This window comes from Orycteropus afer, unplaced genomic scaffold (genome assembly GCF_000298275.1).
Source record: "Orycteropus afer afer isolate SDZICR_OR568_19922 unplaced genomic scaffold, OryAfe1.0 scaffold00177, whole genome shotgun sequence".
NCBI lineage: Eukaryota > Metazoa > Chordata > Mammalia > Tubulidentata > Orycteropodidae > Orycteropus > Orycteropus afer.
In genome coordinates, this window is record NW_006921764.1 from 7063043 (window position 1) to 7080387 (window position 17345).

Genomic DNA, 17345 nt, shown 5'->3' on the forward strand with positions numbered 1-17345 from the left:
ACTTACAGTAAGTAGATCTTTGTTCAGGAAGTGACATAGTATTAATAGAAGAAGAGGAAAGAGTTGAAAAAGGCAGCCTAAGTATCAAGACTCGTCACCAAGGGGTTTCAAGCCTAATTTTTCCATAAGCTATTCCTAGCACATCTTTCTCCACCACCTCTCCCAGGTGGGCATTACATGACAAGATTAGATTTGGCATTTAAAGTGGGATCTTTCTTCTAAATCTGGACAGGCAGAGAGCCAGATTGTGGCCTGACTCTGCAAGGGAAGTATCTGAGCATCTTGGACTTACGTAGGTGTTAGAGTTCCTCATTGGTCCTTAAACCTGGCATTGGCAGTGAATCCATGGGTATCCTGGTTACCATAAGGAGCCCTAGTGCCACAGTGGTTAACTGTTTGACCGTGAACCAAAAGGTCAGTGGTTAAAGCCCACAAGCCGCTCTGGGAGAAAGATGTAGCAGTCTGCTTCCTTTAAGATTACAGCCTTGGAAACCCTATGGGGCAGTTCTATTCTGCCCTATAGGGTCACTATGAGTTGGAATTGACGTGATGGCAAAAGGGGTGGTTGCTATAGGAGCACCTTTCAGGCAGCTCTCACCCCCATTCTTCCTCCCCATCAAACCTGCCCAACACTTAGATATCCCAGTGAGCCAGGATGTCCCTGCTGTTCCACATGACTGAAGTCTGCCTGGTGATAGGTGATGACTCCTAGCCCCTGCACCCTGTGTTTCTGTTGTATTCCAGCAAAGACGGACCTGTAGAACCAGAAGATGCTCTGCTCCATGCACCGCCCGGGAGATCATCATGGCATTGCTGCACTGTGGTTACACATGCTATTTCTTCACTTAAATTCCCATCGTTATTCATCCTCCTCAAGAATGTTGTTTTTATGTGTGTCCAAATTTCCATTTCTTCACTTACGATGTGTTGGCACCATTCTAGCTATAGGACCTTTAAAAAAAAAAAAAAAAGGCAGCTTCTGCTCTTGAAATATTCACAGTCTAGGCAAGAAGATATAAAATGGGATGTATAATACATATACTAAATGTTGGAATAAAGCTTTGTATAAGATGCCTAGGGAACAGACAAGGGAGTAATGACATTTGTCTGGTGTCTTAAAAATCTTCAAAATAGCTACAGATCATGATGACCCCTAAACATTCCAGAGATAATGCATTCCCTTTATTAACTTTTTGTCAGCAAATGTATTTTTTCAATGAGTAGTATTACACATCCATGGTGCAATGGGATTTTCCTCTGGGCTGTGAGACAAACTTTGAAACCACTGTATTTCTTGATATGAAGAGGAGAAAGTTGAAGAAAAAAAAAATAAGGTAGCTTTAACTTCTCATTCATTCAAGTAGCCTATAAATATTTGTTGAGCACCTATTATGTGCCAGGGTCTGTGATAGGCTTTGAGAATATGAGGAGTAAGAAGAAAAAGTCAATGTCCGCCATCATGGAAGGCACATTTCAGTGGGGGAGATAGACAATAAACAAGTAAAATAAACAAAACAAAACTAAAAAAATCCATGGAGTGGCTAGTAGTTTTGAACAAGTAAAAGAGTAAGGAAATAATTTAAGGTAGCAAGTGCTGTGAAGAAAAATTATCCAGATTAAGGTGATAGTGTGTGCCTAACAGAGCCCTAAAGAGGAGAGTCTCTGAAAGTGGTTGACATATCTCAGCAAAGACCTGAAAAACCCTAAGTTAATAATTTATTGGACAATCTTAATTTTTCTTTAGTGAGTTATTTTCCTCTCTTCCACACAATAAATTGTTTGTTGTTGTTGTTGTTGTTATGTGCCATCGAGTCAAACCCGACTCATAGCGACCCCTTCTTGGGTTTCCGAGGCAGTATCACTGCGGAAGTAGGATTGCCCAACCTTCCTTCCGAGGAGTGGCTGGTGGGTTTGAACCGCCAGCCGTCTGGTTAGCAGGCAAGTGTCTTAGCCACTATGCTACCAGAGCTCCCACACAATAAATTAAGACATGTTATAGTTATACTCTGCTATACAAAAGGTAGGTAGATGGATACAATACACTTATGAAGAAAATAAAAAAGGGTATGAATTTAATGTGGAAATGAAGATTAAATTACAGTCAAGTGAAAATAAATTATAATGTATTAAACAAAGTAACATGCATTGCTGTTGTACTCAATATACAATGCTAATTCATTTGGTACTGTTTCTTTTTTCTTGTTGTTAATGAAGGATCCCTGTTTTTATACTAAGCAACAATTTTGTGTATGTTTTATGTGATTTCCTTCAATTTTTTTTTTTTTTTCCTTCAGGAATGGTTCACTGTCATTGAACATTATCACCGAACCAATGCCACCATTACTGAACTGGTAATAGGAAATGAGTACTACTTCCGGGTCTTTTCTGAAAATATGTGTGGCCTCAGTGAGGATGCAACGATGACTAAAGAGAGCGCCGTGATTGCCAAGGACGGTGAGTGGACTGGATATCTGGAGATGGTGGTTCTCAGTGACCAGATGAGGAAGACAGGAAGGAAAAGAAATGTGGTGAAAGAAAATAAGAATATGATAAACGCAGTTAAAAATTGCAGTACAGATGTTCAAGTAATACTATAATTTTCTAAGTAAAATTATTGTGGCATTGTAAACACGTAAGCTTTAATTTATTCCAATTTTTGAGCAGTTGATCTACAAATGGCTAAAATCACAGGGAGAGGGAAAAATAGACATTTACCTCTAGAGTTTTTGTTACTCTTCTTCTTGGACACCTTCAACAGAGCTGCGTGTGGACCCACTCTGTACTGAAGGAAAGCAGCTGAATTCTCCTGATCATTCATGTCATCATAAATCACTCTCCTTAAAATGCCTCCTTGTTACTTTCACATTAGAACACTTTTCTGATCAAAATACCCAAACATTGAATTCTTCTCAATATTTATTTTTCACTTGGCCGCTCTGGCTTCCTGTATGGTGTTTGGTCATATTTTTATGTTTTTTGAAGCTCAGGGGACTTTTAATTGTGAGTAAAATATGCCAGGAATAATATAATCTCAGGCCAACTTGTAGATTTTTTAATGCTTGTTTTTAAGGTAAAATCTACAAAAACCCAGTGTATGAGGACTTCGATTTCACTGAGGCGCCCATGTTTACTCAGCCCTTGGTTAACACCTACGCTGTAGCTGGTTACAACGCCACCCTGAACTGCAGCGTGAGAGGAAATCCTAAGGTACCACGGTTTCCTATCAACTTAATTAAATGTAAGAGTTAACCCCAAGCTCACTCTTTTGTATCTTCCATGTTACAATTGTAAGTAATAATATGAACCAAACTTTCAACTGCTAATGAGTCCCCGGGTGGTACAAATGGTTAAGTGCTCAGCTACTGACTGAAACATTGATGGTCTGAACCCACCCAGAGGTGTCTGAGAAGAAAGGCCTGGCAATCTGTTTCCAGAAGGTCACAGCCATGAAAACCTTGTGGAGCACAGTTCTACTCTGAAACACATGGGTCACCATGAGCTGGAATTGACTCCATGGCAACCGGTTTTGGATGAGTTAACATCATGGGCCTGTGAATTAGATTTAAATGCAACTGAATCCATTTCAGATGCTTGCCCTGGCACAGTCCTCTGAACAAACCTGGCTGATTTCTCCAGGACCGTCCAGCTGTGTTCTTGCCAAGTGCTAAGTAGAATTTGAGAGAAACGTGCTCTATTAGATAGGCATTCTTCTTAGACGTGCTTTCCTTCTAAATCGACTTTAAAAATCTGCCCTTGGCTCTGACGGTCTGTTAATATGCTAAATGCAAATATGTTTTGGTCTAACTTTCTTCGATCTTAACTTTAGCCCAAAATAACTTGGATGAAGAACAAAGTGGCTATTGTGGATGATCCACGATACAGGATGTTCAGCAACCAGGGGGTTTGCACCCTGGAGATCCGCAAGCCCAGCCCCTATGATGGGGGCACCTACAGCTGCAAAGCCGTCAATGAGCTGGGGACCGCGGAGATGGAATGCAAACTGGAAGTGAAAGGTATGACCCCCAAGACTTTATTGGTTAAAGTCAAAGAAAATCCTTTTCTTATTGCTCATACTGCAAAATCCAAATTGTTTGCCAAAATGATTGAGTGGAAGTATGGGGAGAGAAGAAATTTTTACATTCTTCATTCATTCTAATTTATTTGTTGAAGGCTACTTGATTATTTAAGTAGACTTCTCATTTTTTATTATCCCTTGCAATGCTTGTTAACGAAAGGAATATTAATTTCAGTGGAATACTAGATGTGTACAACATGGTAAGAATGCATAAAATCAAAGGGATCTTTGGTGGCGAGTAACAAGAATAGAATTTTAGTGTAAAAACTCAACTAATGAGTGCAATTAAGGAATTCATGCTGATTTTTAAATTAGTGTACTGTTTTGTGAAATGTCCAATACTTGTATGGATAAGTTTGCTAATTTAGTATTTAACATTGTATTATGTAGAATAAAACAAACAAACTCACTGCCATCAAGTCAGATCCGACTCATAGTGACCCCTCTTTGGGTTTCCGAGGCAGTATCACTAAAGAAGTAGATTGCCCAACCTCCCTTCTGAGCAGTGGCTAGTAAGTTTGAACCTCCAGCCTTCTGGTTGGCAGTCAAATGCCTTAGGCACCATGCCACCAGAGCTTCACATGTAGAATAGCACATCCTATATTATAAAGAGATGCTTTGGTGGCACTGTGGTTAAAGCATCGGGTTGCTAACTAAAAGGTCGGCTGTTTGAACCCACCAGTCGCTCCGCTGGAGAAATATAAGGCAGTCTGTTTCCATAAAGATTTACAGCCTTGGAAATGCTATGGGGCAGTTCTACTCTGTCCGATAGGATTGCTGGGAGTCAGAATTGACTCAGTAGCAGTGGGTTTTTCTTTTCTTTTGGTTTATATTATAAACAATTACTTTAAAATCTCACTGAGGACTATCCATTTATAGGTATGCATTTCATTTGTACTAGTTTCTGAAGTGTTGCAAGTAATTTAGAACAAGAAAACACATAACGACATGTGTGGTAAAAACCACAAACCAGCATCTTTATCCTTTTTTTATATTAATTGACTATAATTTTTATATTGAATTTTTTCTTGGCAATCAAAAGCAACTCTGGGACACTATAAGAACTTCTGCATCTGCCAGAGTTACAGTGATGAGATAATAGCTGTCAAGAGCCCAATGTGTTTTCTCTTGTTCTCATCATATTATGTTGTCATTCTTTGATAACCAAAGTCTTTGTATTTCCTTCCTCTCTCTATGAAGAAATTATCTAAAAGTCAGAAAGACTATGATTTACTCATACAAAACTTTAATATAAGTAGTTATTTTTGGAAAATCATAATAAATGTTTAGAGTATTTGTGTAAAAAAAATTTTTTTAGTCCTAAATGTGGTATAAATATGGCAGGGAAACTTTTTATAAGAAGAAAGACCTTTTCTAACATTTTAAAGCCAGTATTCTTTGCTTTGTTCTGTCCCCAGGCATACAGTACAGTAGATTCACAACTGAGTGACAGAAAAATATTTTTCTGATTTCTTCCCCTCAAATATAAAGCATATACTATTCATAGGAAATCTCAAACCTTATTACTCTGACAGTTCTTGGAAATTTAAATGTTTTTTTTTTCCAGCTGCTGTATTAGCTTTAAACGCAGATTAAGGTCACAGTTGCAAGTATATCTGGTCTCTAAGCTTCCAGTTTTATTTGTTCCAAGGTATTGTTGCTTATGTTTCAACACGCTAAAAAAAAAAAAAAAAACAACAACGAAAAAACTCAGAACAATCCTACTTATCAATCCCACTTTGAAAATAACAGACTGTTACTAATGACATAAAATGATGTTTTCAGAAATGGGTCAACATTCAGGGGGCCTCTATAAAAGTGAACAAGGTTAGGCATGTAGATGATGTATTTTCACAGTTTGTAATTGAATTAAGTAACATGAATACTGTATTCTAATACCTAAGTTCTTTATAAGGTATCAACTGTGATATATCGGTAAGAAGTTTTGGTCCTAGAAATAAAGCTGAGATTGTTTATCATCAGATTGTTATCTGATAATAGGTCACTTGAATCAAGTTAAACTGTGAAACAAAATATGAAAGGTAAGAATGTCAACCAAGAATAAATAAATACCGGTACACATATTCTAATTCTGCAGTGATATATCAAGGAGTAAATACCCCTGGACAACCAATCTTCCTGGAGGGGCAACAACAGGTTTAAAAAGTTCATATCCCACCGGATATTTCTACTTTCTGTTCCATTCCTCTTACATGAAAACGCACTTTGCATGTAAAGCTTGACTTTCTCATTTGCTTTTAATTGTACTCTTAGCAGCTCATGGCATACAGTGTTTATGCCATGGATAAGGAAGGCCAAATTATTCAAGGATATTAATTAACTTAGGAACCAAGTTTTGTTAGAAAAGTCAGTACTTCACTACGGGTCTCAATCTATAAAGCCAGAAAGCTGTGTTTAAGGATGGCCTCGTGTTATTTACAAGGCTATCAAAGCTGGGAAATAAATGACATTTCTTTAGTGTGTTCATGTTTTAAACGTAGAGTGAGCCAGTCTTCCTTTAAGATCATTTCCAGTGTAGTTTCCTTAAAATCATGTTGAAACTTGGAAGACTGAACATTTTTAAATTGCTGAGTTTTAGAAAAAGTATTCAGAGTATTTTTGATGGGAACAGGACACAAAAATGTATCCAATCTTTGGAAACTTTCTCATTTAAGACTTTACAATTTAAATTAAATATGCTAGTACCATATATATAACCTATCTATTTGTTGGACCTTTGGGACATTTTCGTGGGACTGAAATTATTTCACGTATTTATGAATGTAATTAAAAAAACAGAAACTTCTAAGCACTGTTACAAAATGTGTAAAGCTACAAATGAATCCTATCCTATAGGTACGATTCCCTCATGTTTGGAAGAACAAATTAAGAGTTATCTGGGGCTGGGAACCCCAATGTAAACTCTAATGAAGTAGCTCCATGCCTAGATTTACAAAATTTCCTCTCTGAATTTCCAGAGATGATGTCAACTTTCGAACGAGGAATTAGAGCTCCGTTTAGAGTTTTGTAGACTGTATATATTATCTCTTTGCATCCTAAGTTTGTGTAAGCCATATGCTTATTTAGATCAGTTACATGTAATCAGTTCCGGATACAGTATTTTAGAATACACTAGTTTAATATTTAGAGCTACTTGATAATTTTGCCTTTTAGAATTTCAACATATATATATGTATACTAATGCTTTGTCTATTGTCTGTTTTTCTTTTGTTGAAAAACACAATATATATATGTTGTAGGTTTTTTTTTTTTCTTCCTTAAGCTAATGGTTTGGAAGCTCTTACCATAAATATTCACTCTACAATCAAATTGGCTCTGCCACCTGCTCAGACATAGTGGTAGAGACCAATTTCTTGTGGTTGTACATATTAATATATCATTTACATATTAATGATCCTTTTGAAGTGACTGGATCCCTGCCCTTCGTCCATGCGCTTCTATTTTCCTCCATCTTTCACAAGACTAAGGATTAATGAAATCACCTCATCATAATCATGACCATAATTTCATCCCACAAGTACTCAACTTTGGTGTTAGTACTGTTATTAATGCTTACAACGTCTCTTCTCTCTCTCTTTCTCTCTCTTCCTTAGTTGTAGCACAGTAAGGACTTTTGAATGTATATTGTCATCTAAGGTAAGCTTTCATATGGTTTTGGCATATGAAGCTTATGACTGTCATAAGCCATACAGAGCCTGTGGAGTATGGCATGATTTTCATTATGGAATCCAATGAAAATAGACTGTTTAAAATCGCTGACTTTGTAGTTTTAATTTGTATTTCAGTATCGTGACATTAACATCTAGTGCTTATTCCTCACGACAACCTCCTGTTGACATGAAGCAAGTTGCTGAATGCAGTAGAGCATGACTTAAGCATTTAATACAGATGAAAATGCGTGGCATCCAAGCACTGTGCCGTCTTTGCATCAAGGAATGGACATGTACATAAATGGCATCATTTCTACCAATATGTGACTTGGATTTTTTTTAAAAAAAGGAGAATGATGTTCTCAAATTTGCATTAAAGAAGTTTTAAGAATGTTCAAATGGCATGCTGTTTTGGTCTGTACGTGAATTTATTAGCAAGTAGTAAAGCACTTCTCTAAAGGACCATGAAGTGGTGTGGTTTCATGGGTTTTCTCTTAAAGGGTACTTTTATTTTGTAAGTATACTCCAGAAACACAGTAGGTAAGTATGCAGTATCAGTAGGGGTTTCTCTTTCCTTCAGAAGCTATTGGACAGATCTTACTATCTTTAACTAAATTTTTCCAGTTTTGCCCCTTTGAGAATATATCGAAGGCGTAATGGCCACAGTTACAGGGATAGTCCCTTTGTTTCCTCCTATGTGCTTGAATTGGAACTCTCTGTGCTTAATTAAAAAGAACATTAACAAACTGGAAACAGATCTTCCCTCTGATCCATAACATGGTATGCATTTATTCTGCCATTGAGTCAGAACCCTTAAATCATCTATAGAAAGATCACAAAAAAAAAGAAAAAAAATCACAAAGTTTCTCAAGGCGCGATGAATATTTTTTTTATTTAAATCATGTTTGAATAACAGTAAGAAAAAAAAACTGGTATGGGTCTGCTGGGAACTTGCTTTTCCTTCTAGATGCCAAGTGCTTTAAATTCTAAATGTACTAAAACCAGGAAGAGATTTCCAAGTAGGGACTGAATGAATCTCTGTAACTAACTGGAATATAATCAGTCGCATTTCCAGGGAACTAGTGCAAAAGCATTATTTCAGTGATTTTTCTCACGGAGAGTTTTGACGCTTCCTTGTCCTTTCTGTCCTCTCTAGGTGGGCTTTCCTTCTGCAGGCTCCTCTTGCAAGGCGTGCCTCCTAACATAATTGATTCATATTTGCGAGATTTACAGTCAAGCAATCCTGAGGAATAATGAGGGCCTGGGCACTGCCTCGCTGCGCGCTGCTGCTTTGAAATCTGGTTCAATGAGAAAGCAGTTTGTGTTTTTCCACCAGGCGCCCAAGTGTGGTTGTTTTCTTTCCTCCTAATGTTGAAAAAAAAAAAAAAAAAAAAAATGTTTGCACGGATTGCTTCATTAAAAATTGCAAACAAAAGTTCACATGATGTCAGTGCTTTGGTCATTGTTGTCTGTCCTTGGTCACTGGACTTTACAAAAATAAAAAGCTATAGAATCAGCAAAAGCAGCTCATTTAAAGTATTAAGCTGTAAATGCAATTTCCTCCCACAGTAAAAGCAACACAACACCCCATGATAAAATCCTGAAAACCCATCTTTCTATTGACCTCACAGATTTTTCTGAGGAAAGCAGAGTTATTTCACACAGGCCTGCTTGACAACCAGCGGCTTTTTCTGTGTCTTTTTTTTCCTTTTGAATTCACTAAACTATTTCTTAAACTCTACCTTTCAAACTTATTTTCTCCACAGAGGAAAAACTTACTCAGTTAATGGTACAAAATAAATCCGGAGGGTTTGTGACACGATGACACAGGATTCATGGATGTGCTTGGGGTTGTGTGCTCACAGAACAAAAGGCCTGGCCTCCCTGCTGTCATGGGTATGGGCACAATCAGTTACCACCCAGCCGACTCTAACCCCTGGCAACCTCATGTGTGTCAAAGTAGAGCTGTGCTCCAGAGGAACGTCCATGGTGGACTCTCTTAGAAGTAGAGTGCCACACCTTTCTTCTGAGGCACCTCTGGGTTGAACTCGAACCTGCACCCTTTTAATTAGCAGGCACATTAAACCATCTTGGGACTCCTCTTGTGGCATCCTGGCCAAATGCCGCACAGGTCCACCAAAACGAAGTGGAAGGCTGTTGCAGACTATAGTGCAATCACAGATTTAGGGTTTGCTGATGGCTTCCATGTAAACAGAAGGAAACCTTTTTAAAACTCTCGCCAGCTGACAGACACTTGTACCAGCCTGCTATTGTTTGAGCAATGTCCTTCACTCTTCTTGGCGTTGTAAAGTTTTAGCTTATAAATAGTTGAGAGTGGAGTAGGAGTGTGAGGAAAGTACCATACCATCACTGTTTCCCCCTTTCCCTCACCCCTTTTTCCCCTCACCCCTTTTTTCCCTTTTTGGTCTTTTGTTGCAGGGGCTAAAATACATTGTCCTTGTAGGTATCCTGGCAAGACAATTTTAAAATACCTGCTATTCTTCCTTTCCAAATTGGAACTCTGTGGAAACAGAGATCATATGGTACTTTCCTCACACTCCTACTCCACTGTCTTAACTATATATAAACTAAAACTTTATAACACCAAGAAGAGTGAAGGAAGTTGCTCAAACAATTACAGACTCATACAAATGTCTCTAAGTTATAATGGTCATCACGGATCTGGATTGATGAGTGTGGGGAGGAGACGACTCAAGAAGAGAAGGGTAGTAGCAGTACATTTGGGAATCGTCTGGTGGCATAGTGCCTAGGGCATTCGACTGCTAGCCAGAAGGCTGGCAGTTCAAACCCACCAACTACTCCTTGGAAGAAAAACTGGGCAATCTACTTCCATAGAGATACTGCCTTGGAAACCCAAGGAGGGGGTCACTGTGAATTGGAATCGACTCGACAGCAGTGAGTTTGGTTTTTCTGTTTCTGGGGAAAACTGAAGGAGCCCTGGTAGCACTTTGATTATGTGCTTGGCTGCTAACCTAACCCACCAGCAGCTCCACAGGAGGAAAGACCTGGTTCTCCCTAAGAAACTCTTTGGGGCAGTTTTTCTCTGACCTATGGTTAAGGTACTCATAGCGACCCCATGCACAGCAGAACGAAACACTGCCCGATCCCGCGCCAGCCCCACAATCCCTGCTATACTCGAGCCCATCATTGCAGCCACCGTATCAATCCATCTCGTTGAAGGCCTCCCCCTCTTTCGTCGACCCTCCACCCTACCAAGCATGACATCCTTCTCCAGGGAATGGTCCCTTCTTACAACATGACCAAAATAGGTGAGACAAAGTCTGGCCATTCTTGCTTCCAAGGAGCATTCTGGCTGCACTTCCTCCAGGACAGATCTGTTAGTTCTTTTAGCAGTCCACGGTACTTTCAGCATTCTTCGCCAGCACCACAACTCAAAAGCATCGACTCTTCTTTGGTCTTCCTTATTCATTGTCCAGCTCTCACATGAATACCAGGCGATTGGAAATATCATGGCTTGTGTCAGGCGCACCTTAGTCCTCAATGAGATATCCTTGCTCCTCAGCACTTGAAACAGTTCCTTCGCAGTTGACTTTCCCAATGCTACACGTCGTCTAATGTCCTGACTGCTGCTTCCGTTGGCATCAATTGTAGAACCAAGCAACGTGAATTCCTTGACAACCTCAATCTTCTCTCCATTTATTGTGATGCAACTCGACGGCACTTAACAACAACAACAATATGGTTAAGGTATTGGGCTGCTAACCAGTTCAACCCCACCAGCTACTCCACGGGAGGATGATGAGGCAATCTACTTCTGTAAAGATTTACAGCCTTGGAAACCTGAGTCGGCATTGACTCAGTGGCAATGGGTTTGGTTTATAGGGTCATTATGAGTTGTAATTGACTCAACAACATGTAACAACAACAGAGGGAAAGTCTACATTTCTTGACAAAACAATGGTGCCTTCTTTTTCTGTTATGATTGGTTGGTGATCATGCCTTACTGTTGTTAAAAATGTTCATGATCACGTCTGTTCCTGTGCTGTCAACAACTCTTTTAAAATATTACTGTGTGCAATTCTATGTAAACATCCATTGTAATCTAGAAATCTACTTAGACACTATTGGCTAAGAGATTTCATATAAAGCAAGCCTGGCACATCTATAAGGACACAAAGACCGTATCTCTATGTACAAACCAAACAAACTGTGTGGCAAGCCAATCAGGGTGTCCCTGTAGCCTGGCTGCTCCGTTAGGGCCACCAGGCAGCTGCTGAGTTGGTTGTCTAACTCAAAGCAAATGCACGTTGACCGGTTTTGCCAATTCAAGGTCAAGTTTGTTAGGCTACTTGTAAACATAGCCTGAAAGTGACTATAGAGCATCCTTACAAACTGTTGGTTCCTCGAGTATGACTTAATGCTACTTTTTTCCTATATGATTTCTCTTCATATCAAAGGTATTCCCACAGTGGAAAGTTTCAATAAGGAGGAAAAAGTTTATTTTGAAAGGTTAAAGGGCAAAAAATGTACAAGTGTCATCTGTATTTTCTTCCTGTACTTTTGTCTAATTTTGCTTAAATTTCACTCAATTAGAGAAAAATTACATATTTCAGAAACTTACCAAAAATCCTTTTTTGGGGAACTAAACATTCATTAAAGTTTTTAAAGGATCACAGGCATTGATTTACTTCAGAAAAAACTTGATGAATGTTCTTATTTAAATTAATACAGAAGTAGAAAAAAAAATTACTAGTTGCAAAAAAAAAAAACCACTGAAACAGAATAGTATGCCCATAACCATTTTAAAATTCATTTCTGAAACATTCTACTTAGTTCAACAATGACTTATTGAATGTCTGATGTGTGCCTGGCACTGTGATGGATTCTGCTAGGAAGGAACCCAACAATGAATGAGTCACGTCATGCCTTCAAGAAATTTGTAATACATAAGACTAGTATACAATAGGAAATACATAAGCAAGGCAGAACACACATGTTACGAGAGAAAACATTTACTTACAGATGGAGGGATGTAAGAATTCAGAAGTTGAATGATGTGATTTGCATATTTATTAAAATCAATGTACACATCATAGTAGGATGAAGTATAGGATACACCACATTGTTTTCCAGATCAGATTAAACATTACTCCTACAAGTCAGGGAGATCAAGAAATGCTGTCCTTTTGCAGGGGGTTCTATTACAGCCCTTGAGTCAGCTGGAAATCTGAGCATTTTCCTGGTGCCTGAAAAAACGGAAAGGAAAGGCCTCTGGTCTCAGTGTACACTGCAACCACGGAGATGCTCATTGTCCAACTCAGATGGTCAAAGACCAATGACTCAGAAACTTCCTTGAGCGTGGGCCTGGGGTCTCTCAGCTGCCATTTAAAAAAAATGTTCTTCATGGGAGCACTGGACAGTTCTACCACTCAGCAGCAGCCTTAGAACTGGGTAAGAGAGGCCCTGGTACTTTCACGAACCTTACCCTGGCCCTCCTCTAGCTGTGTCTTCCAGCACAGATTGGGGTCCGTGGAGCCAAGTGGACATGCCTACTTGGAACCCTTACCACACTCGCCCTCCCCCCTTATCAACTACACCCAAGCCCACCTTTAGGGGTGTTGTGGGCCATTTCCCTGGGTCCAAGCAGCCAAGAAAGAACTATGTGGACAATATATATACCCTAAGGCCCAAGAGGTAGCTCAAAGGCCCCTGTCAGCCAGGGAGTTGTGGTGTGGGGGATGTGATCAGAACATGGGCATATGGACAGGGGGGTCTCTACACGTGTGCACCTGACACTCCTCATGGTGAGGTGAGGTGCAGGAGGAAGGAACTTGGGGTGGAAGAGTTGGGAGACTGGAGACTGGCAGTGGGCCACAATATTCTGGCAAGTGTCTCTGAAGACTACTATCCAAACATGACTGGTCATTGTGAAAGTATCCTTGTGAATACTGGAAGGGCTATTTTATCAACCAAAAGTTAGCTTAATTAATAACTTGTAAATATGTGGGCTGCAAAAGTTTAGGGTAAGCTAGAGCCTACTCACCTGTTTTCCCTTCCCTGTATCCCCTCCTCCCCCTCTTCCACCATCCAACATCATTCTCACCCCTCCATTTCCTCCTCCCTACCTGCCAAACACCAGGCCTGTCTCCCCTTCCCCCACATAAACTCTCCTGAATGGAATTATAGAAACACAACGTTTGCCTCTCTTTCCGAGGAGTAGAGTAGAATAAGAAATAATAAGATAAGACAGTCTTCTTGCCAACTCTCCCAATAACATGAATTTATTCTAAATTTAGCTCTACGTTTGGTTTATTTCCTTATTTTATCAGGGTCACTTAGTTACCATCCTTGCACAAAGGTTCACATGTAGGTATTTATAAAGCCCTTGTAATGAAAACTTTGATAACTTAGAATGGACTAGAGAAACAAGTCCACAAATGGAACAACCAATTCTTCTGATTTTAAGGGCTGTCATCACCCTCTTAAAGTCACCTGATGATCTTTCCCTGTCCCCAGATGCACTGGTTAGTGCAATTCTTAACAAATATTTTTCTTCTCTCTGGAGAAGATTCTTAATAGCTCAGGATACCAGGGAGGCAGCAGCGGTGTTAAACATCGCTCAGAGAGGGGTCTCAGGATGTAGCTTGAGGTAGTAGTTGATTATCAAATAAGTCATTAAGGAAAAAGAAAGAAAGAAAGAAAGAAAGCTGACACTCAAATGCATGAGAAATCCTAACTTTTTCTCCAAAACAATAGCTTTAGGAAGAGTCTTTCTGTTCTTCATAGATGAGCATTTACACAGCTGCCCACAGGCAAGTGAGGCCCCCAGTTTTTTACTCTATTTTCATCTTCATCCTAGTCTTGGAGCCTAATAAAACATATTAAAGACAGTATACACCAATTTTAAAACTTTTGCTTAATGTTTTTAAAGTTAAATTAAAAAACAGTAACAACTCAGAGTTACTCCACCACTCATCTGTCAGTTTGTTATACTGTAGGTAGCAATCACACGGTCTGCTATGTCGGGAATGACAAAATGAAAAGGAATGGTGTCGCATTCATTGTCAAAAAGAATATTTCAAGATCTATCCTGAATGATAATGCTGTCAGTGATAGGATAATATCCAGGCATCTACAAAGAAGAGCAGTTACAGGAATATTATTCGAGTTTACACAACCACTAACGCCAAAGATGAAGAAATTGAAGATTTTTACCCACTTCTGCAGTCTGAAATTGATCAAACATGCAATCAAGATGCATTGATAATTACTGGTGATTGGAATGTGAAAGTCAGAAACAAAGGAGAAGGATCAGTGGTTGGAAAATATGGCCTTGATGATAGAAAAAACGCTGGAGATTGCATGATAGAATATTGCAAGCCAAAGACTTATTCACTGTAAACACACTTTTTCACAACATACATAGGGACTGTACACATGAAGCTTGCTGGATGGAATACACAGGAATCGAATTGACTAATCTGTGTAACCAGATAATGAAGAAGCGCAATAGCATTGGTCAGAATAAGGCCAGGTGCCAACTACAGAACAGACCATGAAATTGCTCATAGGCGAGTTCAAACGGAAGCTGAAGAAAGTTAAAACAAGTCTAGGAGCTCTGGTAGCATAGTGCCTAAGGCACTTGACTGCTAACCAGAAGGCTGGCGGTTCAAACCCACCAGCCACTCCTCGGAAGGAAGGTTGGGCAATCCTACTTCCGTAGTGATACTGCCTCGGAAACCCAAGGAGGGGTCGCTATGAGTCAGGGCCGACTCGATGGCAAATAACAACAACAACAACATGAGAGCCAAAGTACAACCGTGAGTATATCCCACCTCAATTTAGAGACCATCTCAATAATTGATTTGCCGTATTGAACTCTAATGACGGAAGACCAAACAAGCTGTGGGATGACCAGGACATCATACACAAAGAAGCAAACAGTCATTAAAAGACAGGGGTGGGGTGGGGGAGCCAACACAGGAAGGATACATTGAAGGCAGACAAATTGCAATGAGGTATAGGAGAGATGGACACAAGAAATGTTTCCGATCGAAGCATAGGCCAAGAAGATGAGAGGAACAGTTTACTGTTACAGACTGAATATGTCCGTTAAAAATATGTGTTGTTGAGAGAGTTCCAGTAAGATGGCGGACTAGGCAGAAAGACTGCACAGACCCTCTTCAACAAAGAAAATGGAAACCAATTAACACAGACACAGAAGATAATCCTGGACCCCTGAGCCTTGAAGGGAAGGATATAGAAGTGGACTAAACCCCAACTACCAGAAGAATTTGCATGAAAATACCAAAAAAGGAGACAGACAGAGCTGCGGTCTGGCAGTGATCCTAAGCGATCCTGACAGCATGGCACAGACAGCTTGGAGATTCCCGAGTGGTGATAGGACCTAAGAATTAACCTAAAAATCAGCCCTGCTAGCCAGGGACTACATTACATGGAGGACTGCTCTGGTGGCTGGGGTATAAACAGAGAAGGCGAAGAGAAAGATGGGCTGAGCTGTGGACTTTTGCCTGTCCGGAGGGCACCGGCATTTTGAATGTTTACAAGCAGCTTGACCATTTTGGATATTTAAAGAGACAGCGCTCTCCCAGATTCCAGGGGATTGAGAACAGGTTCTGCTTGCCAGCAATCCCAAGGACATTCCGGACCTGCATGACTGAAAAGGTGCGTAATTTCTCTTGTTACTGTTATACCCCACACCCTCTTGGTGAACAGAGGTGTGGCCATCCCCCATTCCCACCCTTCTGGGTGTGCAGGAACTCCATCCCAGTCTGTGTGCTTGGATGGAGCCTGGGTGCCCTGCCCTGTCCTCCACCATTTTTTTTTTCTCTTTTTTTGTTTTTTCTTTTTCACTTTCTTTTTTCTGGTGTTTAGTTTGCTTATAGTTGTCTGTTTTAAAACTACTAGTATTATTAATACTTTTGTCCTTTTTACTATTATTCTTTATTCTTCCCTTCCCAGGTCCTACTTTTCAGCTTTTTTTCTTTTCCCTCTTCCTGGTTGAAAAAATTTTTATTTATTTATTTATTTTTCTTTTCCCCCTTTCTCTCATAGATAACCCCATTCCTTGTTTTTCTTTTTGAATTTTTCCCATATTTTTCTTCATTGTTCTCCTTCTCTACCTTTATTTCTCTTAGTGCCCTATCCCCAGATAGTGCAGGTTTCCATGGTTCTTTTTCTTCTTCTTTTTCCCCTTTTTCTTTTTTTTTGGTTACTGTTCCTGTGTGATTACATGGTGTGTTTTTTGTCCATGTGCTTTTAGTTTTTTGATCATCATTCAATTGTAATTTTTGTCTGAGTGGGGAACAGCAACAGTCCCCATAAGACACAACTACACCCACACCTCCTGCAACTTCACTTACTGAGTCAGAGCCACTACCTCCTTCTCCACCAACAGGCCAATGATAAAAAACCACAAAGAAGAGCCTGAATTACCCATGGCTGCTCTTCACAAACAGTTAACAGAGATCTAAATACAACAACGCCATGATGTCTTGGAGACAACAGACCATCACAGTCCACACAAAGAAGCAGGATAAAGTGGTAGAAACAAGGGAGCAGGATACAGACCCACAACATATCCCTGAGGAAGAAGC

General features: G+C 39.7%; 1 protein-coding gene across 1 annotated transcript in view; it reads left to right on the plus strand.

The window, feature by feature from the left end:
• MYBPC1 (myosin binding protein C1) overlaps window positions 1-8953 on the plus strand; it is an 82918-nt gene extending 73965 nt beyond the window's left edge. Inside the window, exons 27-31 of the mRNA XM_042781826.1 lie at window positions 2295-2454; window positions 3071-3207; window positions 3827-4013; window positions 6174-6232; window positions 8903-8953. Coding sequence (XP_042637760.1) covers window positions 2295-2454; window positions 3071-3207; window positions 3827-4013; window positions 6174-6232; window positions 8903-8953 — 594 coding nt within the window. The remainder of the gene's footprint in view (window positions 1-2294; window positions 2455-3070; window positions 3208-3826; window positions 4014-6173; window positions 6233-8902) is intronic.
• The last annotated feature ends 8392 nt before the right edge of the window (window positions 8954-17345 follow it).